The 15,657-nt window shown below is 37.4% G+C and overlaps 1 protein-coding gene across 3 annotated transcripts in view; it reads left to right on the top strand.

Annotated features, from left to right (window-relative positions):
• Positions 1 to 15,657, top strand: part of LOC107100265 (neuritin-like protein) — a 94,841-nt gene that overhangs the window by 60,340 nt on the left and 18,844 nt on the right. For 2 of the 3 annotated variants that reach the window (XM_015398688.1, XM_015398690.1), the window contains exon 2: positions 7,003 to 7,153. In XM_015398688.1, coding sequence (XP_015254174.1) covers positions 7,003 to 7,153 — 151 coding nt within the window. The remainder of the gene's footprint in view (positions 1 to 7,002; positions 7,154 to 15,657) is intronic. The other variant, XM_015398689.1, reaches the window with a different exon arrangement.

Below are 15,657 nucleotides of genomic sequence, written 5' to 3'. Positions count from 1 at the left end.
GCGCAAAATTCCAGTTTGCGAGCGCAAATTACTGCACGCAAAATTGGATCTTGATAAATCCGGCCCTAAGTATTTCCACTGTCTGTCTTGCCTGAATTGGGTCCTCTGTTCTGAGTCCTGACAATAGTTCTGTCATTAGTAAATAAGTGTTATTTATGATTGCAGAATTGCATGATATACAATGATGTAGCCTAATAAAATGGACAATTGCTTCTAAGTAAATCAAATGTAAGCATTTAGTGTGCAAGATTCCTATGTGAAGTCTGGAGCACTCGTGACGTTTGTTTGCATTGGGCCCATTGTTCTGCTGATTGTCAATTTGTGTGGAGGATTTTAGATGACCCAAATGTGGAAATGGAAGCTGAGGTGGTTTCTTGTAGATTTAATGAGTGTTGACAACAGAAGCATAAATAAAGAAATAACTAAGGAAAACATGAACCAGGACAAAGAGGAACACATAAGTTAGGGAAGGAACGAAGAGAATCCAGCAAATGTACTCATAGGAGTATAGATGCCAAACAGAACAAAGAAAGGAGTAATCAACTGATTGTGAGCAGGTGCGGACTGAAGAATCTAGAAGGGAGCTGGGGGAAGGAGACTCACACAAAGGGAAAACAGAGAGTAAACAAGAAATACATAAGAACTCCAATACAATCAGAAAACTATAATGACACCAAATGGAAATTAGCTAGAAAGCACAGAATTCAGTTCAGTTCAGTTCAGTTTATTCGAACAACAAAGAATTTCATTAAAGTGTAACTGAAAACTCAAAAGGAAAACTTAAAGAGAACCAAAAAGGGCTGAATGATGACACTGATGACCCACTTTTGACCAATCTCTAATGTTAATGGTCAGAAATCTTTATCTTGGACTCATACTGTATGTCTGAAGGAATCTTTTCCAGAAATTCTGTTTTAATACGGATTAATTTTTGTACAGATGGTTAATGTGACCTTGAAGATTTCTGTGTATGCAAACAAAATTTCATTTTGTATACAAAACGACAAAAGTTTTCTACATCTAAGTCTTTCTTCCTCAACCATTTTATTCTTGTTCGGTATATATATCTAACTGTACCATCATGAATGCTCACCTTCATTCTAATTGAGCCCTGCTGAGTTTAAAAAATCATGGACATGAAATAGTTTGAAAATTCCTCCCCAAGGTGGGTGGCTTCCAGCAGTTGTTTTTCTGAGGTAATTGCTGATATCTTTCCACCATGAAAATGCATCAACAGACAGCTGTAGGCTCCAGAGCAGCAAACCGAGAGAAATCCAACAGATTTGATGAATATCGTTTACATTTTCAAAACAAATGTAAACAAAGGGAAGGCTATTTCCAACCTACACTTTTTACAGGAATTGAAAATGAAAATGGAAACTCTTATTTCCTTTAGTTAAACAAACAACAAAAAATTACATCAACAGAGATCTAATTCTATAAAATGCACTAATTTCCGCAAATGGGGTGTTGCTAAATAATCAAACCTCAGCTGGATGTTTGTTCTATTTTTTTTGTATTAAATCAGTTTTGTTAAAAAGACTGTGTTAACTTTTATCCCCTTAAATACTTCTTTTGTAGAGGAGCCCTAAAGATGATCAATTAATCAAGTGTTTCTAATCAGCAGCTCCTGGCTGCTACTTTCCCTTAGTTTTCCCCATGACTGCTTTCGTCTGTGCTGCAGGGTCAGCTTTACTGTTGCTTTTGCTTTAACTGAAAGTTGAAGGGAATCTGAACACAGAGGCTAATGGATGAAATTGTTAGAGCATACCTTCCTCATCAGTGGGGACTAAAACTGTAGAATACTGTTTCTTCAAATTTCCCTCTTTGTTATATTGATGTTTAATCTTTTTGGGTGAAGTGTTAAGTATTTTCCTCCAGAGTAGATTGTGACATCTAACTGTAAAGGGTTATCAGTTAGTTATCGTTCTGGGAAAAGCTGCGGATGTAATTATAAATGTAATCTATAAAGAAGGCAGGAAACATAAAGCAAGAAAACTAGTTGAAATGCGATAACCCAAAATACAGAAAAATCACAGCTTCACAAATCTGTAGCTTCTTTAACCTTTTACATTCAGATAAGAAATTAATCTTTTGTATTCAGAAATAACATTTTCTCTCATTGATGCTTCTGCAAGATATCCAGAAAATACAAAGAGTTTTACTTAAATGTTCGATATTTTGGGGGAAAAAAGCCTTTTTGATGCTCCGTCATGATTCATAAATGTCCTTTAAAACTTTCCTTCACGGTAAAATGTTTTTTTCTGTCCTATTGTGTTTCTTTTGTACGTTATTTTTCCAACTCCAAATGCTTCCATACATTTTAATCCACTTTATTCTCCTCCATTTGTCTTCTCCTTCCGACCAGCTGTTCTGTGTTTCTCTAATCTTTATCAAAGCCTTATAGACATGACTGAAAACAGTATCTTCAACCTCTTAAGACAGAAAAACACTAAATCAATGGTGTTCCTAGAAGTCAAACACAAAGAAACAAGATAGGTTGGAGACATTCTTGTTATGAAACATGAACCCACTGGTCTCCTCGGATTATGGCGAAGCGGTGTCTGACCCAATCAGCATCCATTGCTCACCTGTCAGACTCCAGCGCTAGCTCCAGTCTGACTTTTAGCCATTCTGACAAGCCCTCCCTGCGACAGTCGCACACTTTAGACGAGTTATCCTCGACACCGTGTACACTACTCATGACATGATCCATCTGTGCCTGTCGCATTCCTGAAGAAGGCCACCTTAGCTCTGTGGAAACCCTGCTCCAAAATTATCTGTCCCCTTTCAGAGGAGCTGTATGTCACAAGTGGCAGTAGAGGCTCCTCTGGGACGACAGACACTCTGGTAATATTGTCTCAGCCTCTCCTGTCACCACTCACTGGTTTCCATCGGATAGCTTCTACTAAATGTGTGTTTTCTCATTTTAAAAATTTGGACAGTAAAAAAAAAGGAACATTGGATATCCTGATCCGAGAACTCACCCACATTGTCAGGATCTTGGCACTGATAAGTGGATTGTTAGTTCATTTCTTCCACCTGTCTAGCTCTGCCCAGTTTTTGTTCACACTCATTAGATCCACCTGTTCTGGTTCCTATTTAAATTGCTTGTTCCCAGCCATCAATGCCAAATTAGGTGTGAGAGTTCTCTAGCATACACAGTATATTTCTAATTACCTGATCCCTAGTTTCTGCTCCTGGACTTCTGAGTTTTGTCTGCCCCTGTTCTGATCTGTTTTGCCTGACCTGTCTTCGGAATACTATTTGGGTTCTGCATGCTAACGACCTTGGATCTGTCTCCTCCCGACTTGGATTTTCCTTTGGGTCCTCTTCGGATCTCTGATCTTCTGGCCTTGAAATTTGCTCCTGAATCGACACTGACTTTGGATTTTCCCTCCGGATATTACCGCTCTTTCGCGTCTGCTGGCTTTTGCTTGACAGTCTGCTCTGCTTCACTCCTGGAACTCTCTAGACGGCTCCCGCCGCATGCTGTGGAGAAATCATCCGACAGGATTCCTCTCCCTCCTCTGGGCTTGCTTTTAACTTATAAACTAGAGATTCCAGTTATCTTGCCCCAGTTGACGAGCCGCAGAGTTATGAGCGGTTAATAAACGCTTTGTTTGAAATCACTCTGATCTGTCTGCCTGAATTCTGGGACCTACGTTCCGAGTCGTGACACACATTTAACAAATGCTCTGCTGAAAAAATAGAGGTTTTATTAGAAATTGGAAAAATATGTATTTTCATGTTTTCTCATAAAAAATTAAAAAGCTCTAAATTATTATAAAGTTTTTATTTTTCGATCAAGAGTCTCCCAATATTTAAATAGGATTTTGGTCAGTTTATTCTTTATAAAAATTAATTGGATGATCTTACTTCGTCTGTCTGTCTGTCTGTCTGTCTGTCTGTCTGTCTGTCTGTCTGTCTGTCTGTCTGTCTGTCTGTCTTTTAGATCCACTCGGAGTTCAATAAATCTCTATACAAATGTTGGTTTAACTGATCAGGCTGAGCTCCAGTCTCTCCTCCCCTGCCTCTACACCTGCAATAACAGCTATTCAGACGCTATAATTGATTAAAGCAGGCAGTCACCTGTATGGGTTGTTCCTCACAGACTGAAGCTTTGAGATGAAAGAGTAAATAGATGAATTCAAACAAAGACAGGAGCCAGCAACAGATGGCGAAAAGAAAAAAAAGAGCAGGAAAACTTTTCCATGGCACCTTCTCTTGTTTCCACTTTATTCTTCATCAGATAGTGGGCTACAGAGCAGACGAAAATAATCCAGAAAGTTTGCGCCAGTCACACATGTTTGTTTCCGTTTTAAAGTGTCAATCTCCAGCTGTGGCAGCTGATTTTGTTGTGGCAGACACCCGGACGGTATGATGAATTATTTATCAATCACATATCTGTCCTCCACCTAAAGCATTGTCTCTCTCTGAAGCATAATAGGCACAGAAGCAACCCTACCTTACTGTTGAAAAGGTGTTGGATGTTTATTTGGAGCTGAATTTTGATAAGCTGGTAATGTGTGCTCATTTCTGAGCTGTTCCGATTTTTATTTTGTGAAAAATAATTTGCACATGGCAGATGGATGTTTTATTTGTATTTTTTTATGTGGGTATGGTTTAGAATGGTAGTTCGGCTTATTTAAAAAAAAATGTCTTTAACCTTGCCTTTCTTATTGTTGATGCAGCTTCACAGACCAGGTTTAAAAGGTAGAACCTAAAAAGCTTATCCTTCTAATGTCATTGATTCGTGTCTCTTTACAACCCATTCGGCCTCAGACTGCTAATTATGGTATGATAAAAAAATCTATGTGGGATGTGCATGTTCAACGGGTTCCTGATATGATCATTATTATTTATTAAGCATTCACAAACATCATGTTAAACTATTTCTCGGATCTTTTAAATTCTTCCTCGCATTCCAGAAAAATACATTATTTGAAAAAAGGAATCTTTCCTATTATGATTTCCTTTTGATTGATTTCATGCATCAAAGCTGTCAGGTTAAGAGGAGGGGAAAGGTAAAACCAGTGATTATGATTCATTTCGCTACATCTACAAAACTTTCACGACTCTCAGGGGCCGTGATTTGGATTCAGTTTCTTTCTTAAACGGCAAGACCAGGTTATTCAAACCACACTGCCCACACTCTCAAAAAGCTCTGATTATGTATTTGCTGCCTGTAAAGGAATGCGCAAATCACAAGATGGTATGAAAAACACTTAACTATTATCTCAAATATTCCACTAAGAGCTGTGCAAGAATTTCCCCATCTTGTGTGTGGTTTAGCAAACAGCTCTGGGCTTATGTGAGACGCTGGTAATAGCTGCACAAATTAAATGACTTTGGAGACCCAGAACCCAGGAGGTAGGCGTGCAGCTTCTCAATGCCTTGGAAAAATGTAGAAAAGAAGGAAATAAATGTTATTCTGACACTTACTGTCATAAAGCACTTAAACAATAGAAATGTTTTAGTATTCTGTTGTTGTGACAATCAAATAGTAATGTTTTGATAATCAGGGCTGTCAATTGACAAAATGATATCTGAATTACTTGTCACTTAAGACAGTACTGGTGTGTACATTACATATCTGTTAGGTTAAATTATTCACATGTTAGCTGATCAGTTTCGTTACATACTTTTTCCTGTAATTTTCTTGAGTTTTTCTTTTTTTGCACACTGTTGCATTTACTGTGCTAATCATTTTGATTGGCTGCCTGGTAAAGTTGGATTAATGCCTTAGCAAAATCATCCTCATAACTGCATCCTAAGAAATGTAGGTAAATATGGCTGTGCTCATGTATTCACAAGAAGAAAAATTGTTTTAACTCAAATATTTAACGGCCCCGCTTTTGATATATTTACATCCCTGTTTAAAAAGCAACAGTACTGTTATAAACAGTTGTCCTGCAAAAAGACCAACTAATGACCCAAGGTTTCCAGGAAGACTCTGCAGTCTTGCCAATTAATGACATTTAGATTATTTTAACCAAATTTTGACAAGGGGAGAGCTTTTGCTGAACTGGAAAGCTTGTTCAGTGACAATCTCCTGCACCCTTAATGCACCAGGGACGGTTATCATAGATATTTCCCCCCAGCAGCTGTAATACTTTATAACCATCTATGTTCCCAACAACCTCAATAAGTTGTTACATTCATACTGATTTTTGTAAAGTTTCTGTCTTAGTCACTGAAATATCTCTGGTGTTGCTGCTATTTTCCCATATCCATAATTGAAAAATTGTCCCCAGCAGTATATTGATTATTTATTCTTCGAGTGATTGCATAGTATATATATTTATAGAAACACAGTACAGTGTAGTAATATATTTTGTTTATTTTAATTTTTTTTTAAGCTGCCAGTTGCTTTGTTATTTTTTCTACGCTTTTAAAGTCCACATTTGTGTCACCACTTTTACTGTAATGTTGTTGTAACACCACAATTTCCCCATTGTGGAACAATAAAAAAATCCTATTCTATTCTATCTATCCCACAGCCATCTAACAGTAGACTCACATTTGGTAACTTTATGGAGAAATTTGGGTTGGTGTTAATATTGGAAATAAAGAAGGATATGTTTTTAATGTGACAGGATTCTTTTACTTCTTAAATACAAATATTCTTTAACTGCAGTTTAATTTGCATATGAAGTCCCTCAGGGTCATATCTTAGGCCCTGTCTTATTTTGAATTCTGTAAGTTAGTTTAGTTTTTTAATATTTATCTACTTTTAAAAAAGCAATATACGTCTACGTCCGTTATTTTAACATTTCTACTAATATAATATCATTCATTTAGGTGGATCCATTATTTTACAAGTCTTTAGTGAACATTCTAAATGAGATCAATGGACACTATATCACCTCTATAAACATCAGAATTTCTCATCATTTTTCTTTTATAAATTGCTTGAAAAAATAAACCAACAATAAACTTGTTTCCAAAGTGATGAATATAACATGACTTCACTGGGTTTTATGTTTCTCTGTCCTCCAGCATTGAGCCCGTGTCCTGTCTCTGCAGCCTCAACCACAAGGTGTCACTCCATCTACAAAGGCTTTGCTCAGTGTCTGATGGCTCTGGGCGAAAGTTTGACCAACACCGCCCACAAGGAGGAGGAAACCCACGAGATACACTTCATCTGCAGGTCAATCACACTCAAAACACTGGCGAATTACAAATGATGAGAAAACACTGCCAGATGCTGACTTTCAATTATTCTAGAGCAGCTCATTCTGTATGAATGGGTGTCCAGTTACTTTGACAAGGTGGGATTGAGGGATCAGAAGCTCAGTCTGAGCTGGAGATGAGCCTGTGAAGAAGACTTTAAAAATTTATGAATCTACAGCCAGTGTTCTATCTGATGTCAATACAGCACATTGATTCCCTTTTGTCCTACAACACCACAAATCAAATTGTTGGATCATTGCCTCTTTGTATAGAAGTAGAATGTGTTCCTGAAAAGCTGCATGAAGATTAAGGAATGCAATTAATAAAAAAAAAAAAACTAGAAAAAACTTAAAGTAAACAGTTTAATAGTTGGTTAAAAAAATAAGGAGGTGAAGATGACATTATAATAATAAGTTTTATACTTAATTCAATATGGGGTCCTCAGTGTATGTTGGGACAAACTGGTAATAGGCCTATTGGTGAAAAAAATCTTTCAGAAAGTCATAAGAGTCTTCCTAATTATGCTCTTTTAAATGTAACACAGATAATGAGAATATCTGATTTAAATGTTTCTTTCATTAAAAAAGCTATTTTGATCCTTCCTTGTAATGCCAGCTTGATACTGCTGCAAACTTCTAAAGCCGGTGAGACAAGGACACTTCAAGCAGAGGACAAACTTTCTATCCTCAGCATGCCTTAATAAAGCTGAAGGGATCCTATAAAATTTTTTGGATTTGGAGAAAAATCCTTGAGAAGTTTCAAGGATTTTGCACAACAGTTGCTTTTGTTACAATTTCAATGTTTTTCTTGTAAAATGGCAAGAATTGCTCTGTTGCGCAGGTTGTCATGACATCAAACTTTTGCCCCTTTCTTATAATTGAATTTTTACTGTAAAATACATCTATTTCAAAGAGGGCCTTCCCTTTTTGGATTCATGCCAACTTAATTATTTTTTCCTAACTTGTGATTTTCTGTCAATGTGACAAAATTGCAGCAAACCTGTGGAACCTACGTTTGAAGGCTAGTGTTAATTCCCAGTTACATCTGCTGCCAAACCCCAGTGAGCCTTAACTGTTGCAGACTTGATATTTAAGGGCTAAACAATCCATTTGCCCTATCACCTACATGGTTTGGGACGGCCCTTAATGTGATGGACCCTTTGTGGGAAACCTGATGCACTCCCATGCCAACCCAATCCCAAACTGGCCCAAGCCTTGACTAGCAGAGAAATATAATTTCAGCTGCTTGTAAAAACATGCAGCAAACACCGAAATGAGCAACAAACACGGATGATGCAAAGTCCAAAAAACACAAATAAACAAATGCAAAAAAATAAAATAAAATGCTGCAAACGGAAATTGCTGCAATCACTATGGATAGAAGCAAGAAACTTCAGCCAACAATCACAGGAATAAACTAATGCAAATAGCAAAAACCCAGGATAAAAAAAAAGGAAGTTGGAAGAAGAGAGGAGAGGTTGGCTATCTGTCTTTACAATGTCAAACACATTGGCTTTGTCCTAAATCCCTCAATTACTATATGGTGCAGGGGCTATATACAGTAGTGGACTTTATTGTGAACTCAGTTAACCGACCTTTTGGACAGATCATCACTACTTCTCGCTCCCTGTTGATCATGTAACTCTGCATTGTTCCTGCGCCATCTTTGTTATTTGTCGCTGCTGTAGGGTAGTGACAGCCTATGGTCACAGTGGGCCGCTGGGGCAACAAATCCTGTGATGCTTCCTTGCAAATCATTCTGGGATATATCTGCTTGTCTGGTGCCCATGGATAATCACTACTTTTCAAGGTACATTGTGGAAAATGTTGAGTCCTATACTTTTTCATCCCTTAGACATTTGGACACTCATCTAAAAAGGCCGCAACCATGATATAGTGCCCTATATAGTTGTTAGGGATGACATTCGGACACAGCCATTGTCTTGCACTATCATAGAGTAACAGCATAGTTTTGAAAACTAGGTTTCATGTTGTGCACATTGAAAGTACTTAAGGGCTGAAAAATACAGAATTCTTTTAAAAAAGTCAAATGCAAAGACCTACTCATTGTGAATTGTGTGTTTAAGTTTAAAAAGACGAAACATCCGAAGTTTTAAAAGAAAATGAACAAACTACTCTGATTATTAAAGAAATAGGATCTCTAAATATTGATTAGAACATGCACCAATGTCTTACCTAAATGATGCAATGCAGTTTCTTTTTTCAGAAAAAAGAAAAGCAATGCAGGTTCTTTTTTCAGAAATCTTGGGTCTAATGAGAGAAAACCAACTAAAAAGGATTTTCACAGTCTTTTAAAATGTTTTCTGTTCATAAGTTTAATGAATTCCTGTCTGCTTTTAAATTAAGGTCAGCGAATGTCTGCTTTCCTATTTGCTGTTCAATTAAGGTGGAAGCAAAAATGTGTTGCTAATAATGATAATAAATATATATTTTGCTGTGGTTTCAGTCTCAGAAAGAGTAATATCATACAAATCAAGCCAATGTTGAATCATTATTGAACTGTGATTGGGACCACACAAAATCATCCAAAGGACCCCAAATGTCAAATAGGCCACAGCCCAGAGGTCCTTCCAGTCCTGCTCCATTCTTTGCACTTTTCTGATCTTAAAAGCATCTTTTGGATCTGTGCTATGAAAACATTATGTCTGTTAAAAAACAACATCAGTAACAACTTTAACATTATTAAAAGAGCTAGTTGTGTTAAAAGTGTGTGTCATTGAAAAATGTTCTGCTCTGCCTCCCTGGAGGTTTTTCTTATTCTCTCTTTTTTTTTTATATACACATCAAGTGAATCCATTCCCGTAAAAATGAGATCACTCTTTTATGCACTTAAGTTAATCACAGGTCATTTGTTAAAGCAAATTAAGCAAGCAAATTTAAAATCATAAAAGCAGCAGAAGCAACCTTAATAATGTCCAACATAAAACTAAACAGGTGAACTGAAATATGTCAGGCGCTCTATTTATTCTGTACATGGTTTTGCTCAATTCAGTTCTATAGTGTCTTCCTTTGTTAAATATTAAATTATTGATTCGACTTTTATTCTGCAGTGTCATGTCTCCCCCTTGCAGCTCAAATAACTAAAACGTGTTCTAGTATTTCATTTTGCAGGGTTATTAGTTCATAATATTGGCTTCTCGAACTGGCTGTGTTTAACACTACTTCACAAATCATTCAAAAAACTAAAATATGAATTCCATAGAAGATGTTTAAGCTTTTTATGCAACAGTAATTACACTATTAAAACTCAATAGACCTTTAAGAGGATATTTTCCCAGTAGTTTCTGTCAGAACACTAACAGTTTCTTATGTGTTCAGCAGTTGTGAAAGCAAACACTACATTACAACCTGCTGGAGCAGGTAACCCTCTAACACCTGCAGGACCCCGGCCCTCGAGGACCAGCTTTGGGCATGCCTGGCTTCGAGTGGCCTATACCCAACTTGTCAATCAGGGCCTTCTAAAAAAATCTCCTGTCGCACAGATGGTAGTTAGATCTTGAACTGGCAGATTGTGCACAGTTTCTTAGAGCCCCTTTTTGATGCAGGACAACAACAAGCAAATAAACCATCCATAATCATGTACCAGCAGGTCAACAGTATCTCTGAACAAACACACTCCACATTCTTCTACTGGTGGAAAATCCAGGTACAGAAAACAGTGCGGCTGACAGGCTAAAGAGTGGCTAAAGAGATCAGACCAGGCATCAGTGCTGAGATCATGACAATTCTAAATAGACAGGATGGTGTTCCTAGACTTGCAGCGTTCAAGTCTGAGAACACAGTCCCAACTTTGAAACAACAACTACTGACTTACTAAATAAAAGCATAAAAAATTGGTTTCTAATACTCGATCTGAAGGTGAAAACTGGCCATCTGATGACAAAAGTTGAATATACTCTTTCCTGTTCTCTTCCCCTATATTTCTTCCATTACTTTGTCTCTTCATCTCCTTTTGCCATCCATCATCTGTCCCTCGCTCTCTATCACCTCTGCTCACCACTCTATTTATATACACCTTTGTCATCAATCTAAGTCCTCTGAACCATGACCAAGAATATATTTATATGGGAACAGTCTGACAGTAAGACTTGAAAGTTATATTTCTGTCAGGAGACGCTTTTTATTTAATGTAAACAATAATCATTCATTTTAAAATCATCCTAACAGAGCCTCTAGAGGTTTGCAGCTACACTTAAACTCTGATTAAGCGCAAACTCTGCAAAGCTGACATGTTAACTTCTTGTTCAGCCAAGTGTAACAGGAATTGTGACTCGCATTCTTTCCTGCTACATTATGAATGAGCCATATGAAAAGTAAAAGGGAAATTGTGACTCAAGCACGCTCCATAAAGAGATTACCGTTATATAATTCACACAGAGTTTTTGTTGAACATAATTTGTCACTGGCTCCTGTAAGGATTTTCCTTGTGGAAAAAGGAGATGTTTATGCAGATTTACAAAGCATGACAGTGCAATCCTTTAGGAAAATCTAAAGAGGATTTTCTGAATAGAGTTTCCTGTGATGTCTTCAAAATCTCTCATTTGTTTTACTTCTTTGTGCTCTCTCTGTTGTTTCTTTTACGTTTCACTAAAATTAGCAGTTTTGTACAGACATTCATGGTTCAGGGTGATGAATGTTGAGTTATTCTTTGGTGTACTTCAGGTAAGAGCTTATAGGCAATGGTATTGAATCCAGTCTTTTTAGCCCCCCCTTGTTGTTTTTTTCTTGAATTTTCTCAGGACATAATTTTTGTAAATATTTAGCAGGATTTCAAACAAGAACATGATTTAACATACTGAAAATCCTGTAATGGTTTGAAACTGTCAGACTACATGATAATACCTGAACTTTATTGATCTCACACTAAAGAAATTCGCTCTCTGCATTTAACCCATCCCCTTAGGGAACAGTGGGCTGCCATAGTACGGCCCCCGAGGAGCAGTGTGGGGTTGAGGGCCTTGCTCAGTGACCTAGAGTACAGGCTGGGTCCTTTCACCCATTTAACACCGGGTTGGGGTGGGAATGGATCCATGAAGGGAACCTTCTCCCATAATATTCCCAGCCCGAAAGGAGAAAAAAAAACAACAAAAAAAAACAATGCAATGTTCAGTTAATTTAAAATGAATTTATAAATACAGATGTCTAAAATATTTGCTTTACTTTTTTGTAAAAGAATAATTTACTCATTAAACAAGTCATATTAGCAAAATGCATTTTCAGCTGAAAAATAAGTGGATTTCAATGATAAACTTGATTGGAAACTCCTTAAGCCCAGGTCACATTGGTTGTGTATGATTTTTTAATCTGTGATCAGATTTTTTTCCACATCACATCATAAAGAGAGGCTCCACTATGTAGGGAGAGCAGATCTGTGTAGATTTTCTTTTACTTCTGCCTCCCACATTTGACTTGGACAGATCATGAAAAGTTATTAGAAATAAATAAATACAAATAAAAAAATAACTGGTGCAGCTTTAAGCAAAGCCACACTTAATGAGTCTCTGCATCATCTCTTAAACCAGAACAGATCAAGAATTTGTATTGGCCTATGTTAAAAATATGATGGGAGCTGTGTTTAAAGAAAAGGAAAATGCAGCAAAACAGGCTGTGGGGGGGTTTATATGCTGGCCGAGGCAAAGAGAGAGAGAGAGATCTGTGAAGTTTGTTGAGGTTTCTTTTTTTTTCATAAAAAGGGTGAGTGAAACGCTTCGCTTACCTGTGCTGTCTGCTCCTCCTTGTTTTGTATTTTTTTGTGAGGCTCAAAGAGGATCACTATTTTACAACATATGTTTCGTGTCCTCCTGAAGTTTGTTGATGTTTTATTTCATTTTTCTGCGGTGCGCCCTCCTCTACTCATCCTTGTTGTTTTTGCAAGGTTAAAAGAGTATCACCACTTTATCTGTTTTCTGTCCACCTGAACTCCTATCATTGCTAAGTCTGTTTTTTTATTGTTTCATTTATTGTTTTTGCACAATTCTGTCCCGTCTACAATATATATGCTGTGGGCCTCCAAACCTGACTGTTTTAACATGCAATTAGCAGATTTTATTTTGTATTTTCCCCCAAAGCGGATGTGTTTTTATTTGTGACCGTGTAACTCTCTTCCTGTCAGACCCATGAAATTGCTGCTTAATTGCTGCATAGTCTGACTAAAATAGACCGAGGGTCTATCTCAGTTAGAGCTAAGTAAGTCCACTACAGAAAATGGTGTTTGGTGTGTTAATCCCCATTGATTCTCAATAAGTGCTAAATACCACAACCACTTCCTTCACAATTTTCTGTTGGATAGGATGCAAAATCTGATTCAGTGTGTTGAGGGCTTTTCTTTCGGCTTTCAGGTGTTTGAGAGTTTTTAAGGCTTAGACTGAGAACTTCTATTTCTTAGTTTTCAGCTTATCTTATTTACTGGTATGTTTTTTGGAAATTAAATCCATTCGAGGGGTGGGGTTGTGTACAGGAAGACATCCTGCAGTCTTTTCTTCCACCAAAAGAAGGAGTAACTTAAGAAGGTAAATAAAAAAAAAAAAATACCAAAAAGTTTTAATAGGTATTCAAGAGAAAGATAGCACCGAGAAACTTCATCTGTTTAGCTGGTTTATCAAGAATAAGTATACTATCAAATTGTGTCTGAGCAGCAGAGTTTCATGCTGTGAGGCAGTTGAGCCTCTGACTCTCCCAGCGAGATAAGCTGGATCTTTGCTTTAGCTGTAGCCTAACATCAGTTCCTGTTGTTTTTTCATGAAAGGTAGTTATAAGATGTTTTTAAAGCAGAACATATACCTTGAAATATCACTTGTGTAGTCAGTTAATCAAGACTGTGAACCTACTTTAATTTTTTTTTTTTTTTATTGAGCGACAAAGCTCACATGACTGGTTGGTCTTGCTCCTGGGTTGGCAAAGCTAACCGGGTGGGAACTGCCTCGACATTGGCCAGGTACTATTTGCTGTGTTTATTCAGTATGCAGTAAAGGGCTGGTTATACTTCTGCAGCAGTATGTCGCAGTGAGCTTGACACAGACATTTTTTATTTATGCCCAGTATAGAAGCGTGGTAAGCGCGATACGCTGTGGGTCTAGTTTGTCCGACAACGGAGGGACATGACGGCGAGAAAAAGCGGGGATCCAGGTGGAAAAAGGGTCCCAACGTTCTCGCACACCTCGTCTTCTAGCTGGTCCAACTTCACGAGTTGTTTTCCGCAATTTCGGTCATAAAAACAAAACAAGCCGGCCTCCTGTGTGCGGTCACCTACAATTTGGGAGAGGTGCAGCGGAGCGTCTGTGGAGGGGGCGGGGACGGCTTTTTGTTCACTGCAACACCTACCCAGACAACCTAGTTTCGAAGTATAAATCAGCCTTAAGAAATGCAAGTATTAGAGTATATAACCTTATGTGTTTTTGGCACAATGTTTTTTAAGACCAAAGGATTCCAACTCCCAGGAAACTTTACTTTTAAGACTTCCTGGAGATTTATTTCAGCACTTTGCTGCCTGCTGCCATGGTGAATTTGCTTGAACATTCAAATCAGTAGCGGTTTCGCTACCACTTTTTTCTGTAGGCTACTGTGGATTTGCTAAGGCTATTTGCTATTTTTAGTTGTCTGTAACATTGTGCTAACTTTTCATTATTTTTGAAAATTATATCAAATATCAATGTATCCAAATAAACCCTGGTCCTCAAAACAAACAGCCATGCAGGTTTTCGAAGTTCCCATGCCTTAACTCTTCAATTTCATGTTATTGCAGTTCAGCAAAAGGCCTTTTAATCAGCCATCAATTAACATCAGGTGTGTGCGCTGAATCAGGGAAAAAATATAATGCATTCAGAACAGAATGCATCTGGGACCAGAATCGAAAAACATGCTACAAGGTATCATAATTTTTCCTTCTTTACGCATTGCTTTTAGCATTTAACAGCATTTTGTCACTTTCTTTATTATCGTGATTGCATGTTTCAGCAAATGTTTTCAAATTGTTTGCTTTCATTTATGTCTTTTCCAGTTTGTGTTTTTTTTACTAATTGATAGCACTGTGACTCAGTAATACTTTTGTGAAGTGCTATAGAGACAAACTTTGATTGATTACTGATTGAGTTACTGTATAGGAATGGTGTATAGGTATTGGAGGGGAAGCAAAGGGGAATTTTGAGATGTTAAAGGGAGGATCATATTTGTCACAGTAAATGATGTTAATATAGATATACTATACTAATTATTCACTGATCCCAGGCTATCATGACTCAATTTTCACATGATTGTTACTAAATGTGTATCATATACACTGCTCAAAAACTACAGTGAGCACTCAGAAAACAACAAATATGAATTTGAATGACTGGAATATTCTAGTTGAATACTTTTGTTGGGTTTTAATCCAGAGAAATGTGAGTTTAAAAGATTAAAAGGAAATAATCAACACAGAGACAGGGTTTTGTGACGTCAGCGTCTGCAGAGCGGAGAGAAGCTG

The sequence above is a fragment of the Cyprinodon variegatus genome, unplaced genomic scaffold (genome assembly GCF_000732505.1).
Source record: "Cyprinodon variegatus isolate N-32 unplaced genomic scaffold, C_variegatus-1.0 Scaffold952, whole genome shotgun sequence".
Taxonomy (NCBI): Eukaryota; Metazoa; Chordata; class Actinopteri; order Cyprinodontiformes; family Cyprinodontidae; genus Cyprinodon; species Cyprinodon variegatus.
This window is presented reverse-complemented; position numbering and strand designations above follow the sequence as displayed.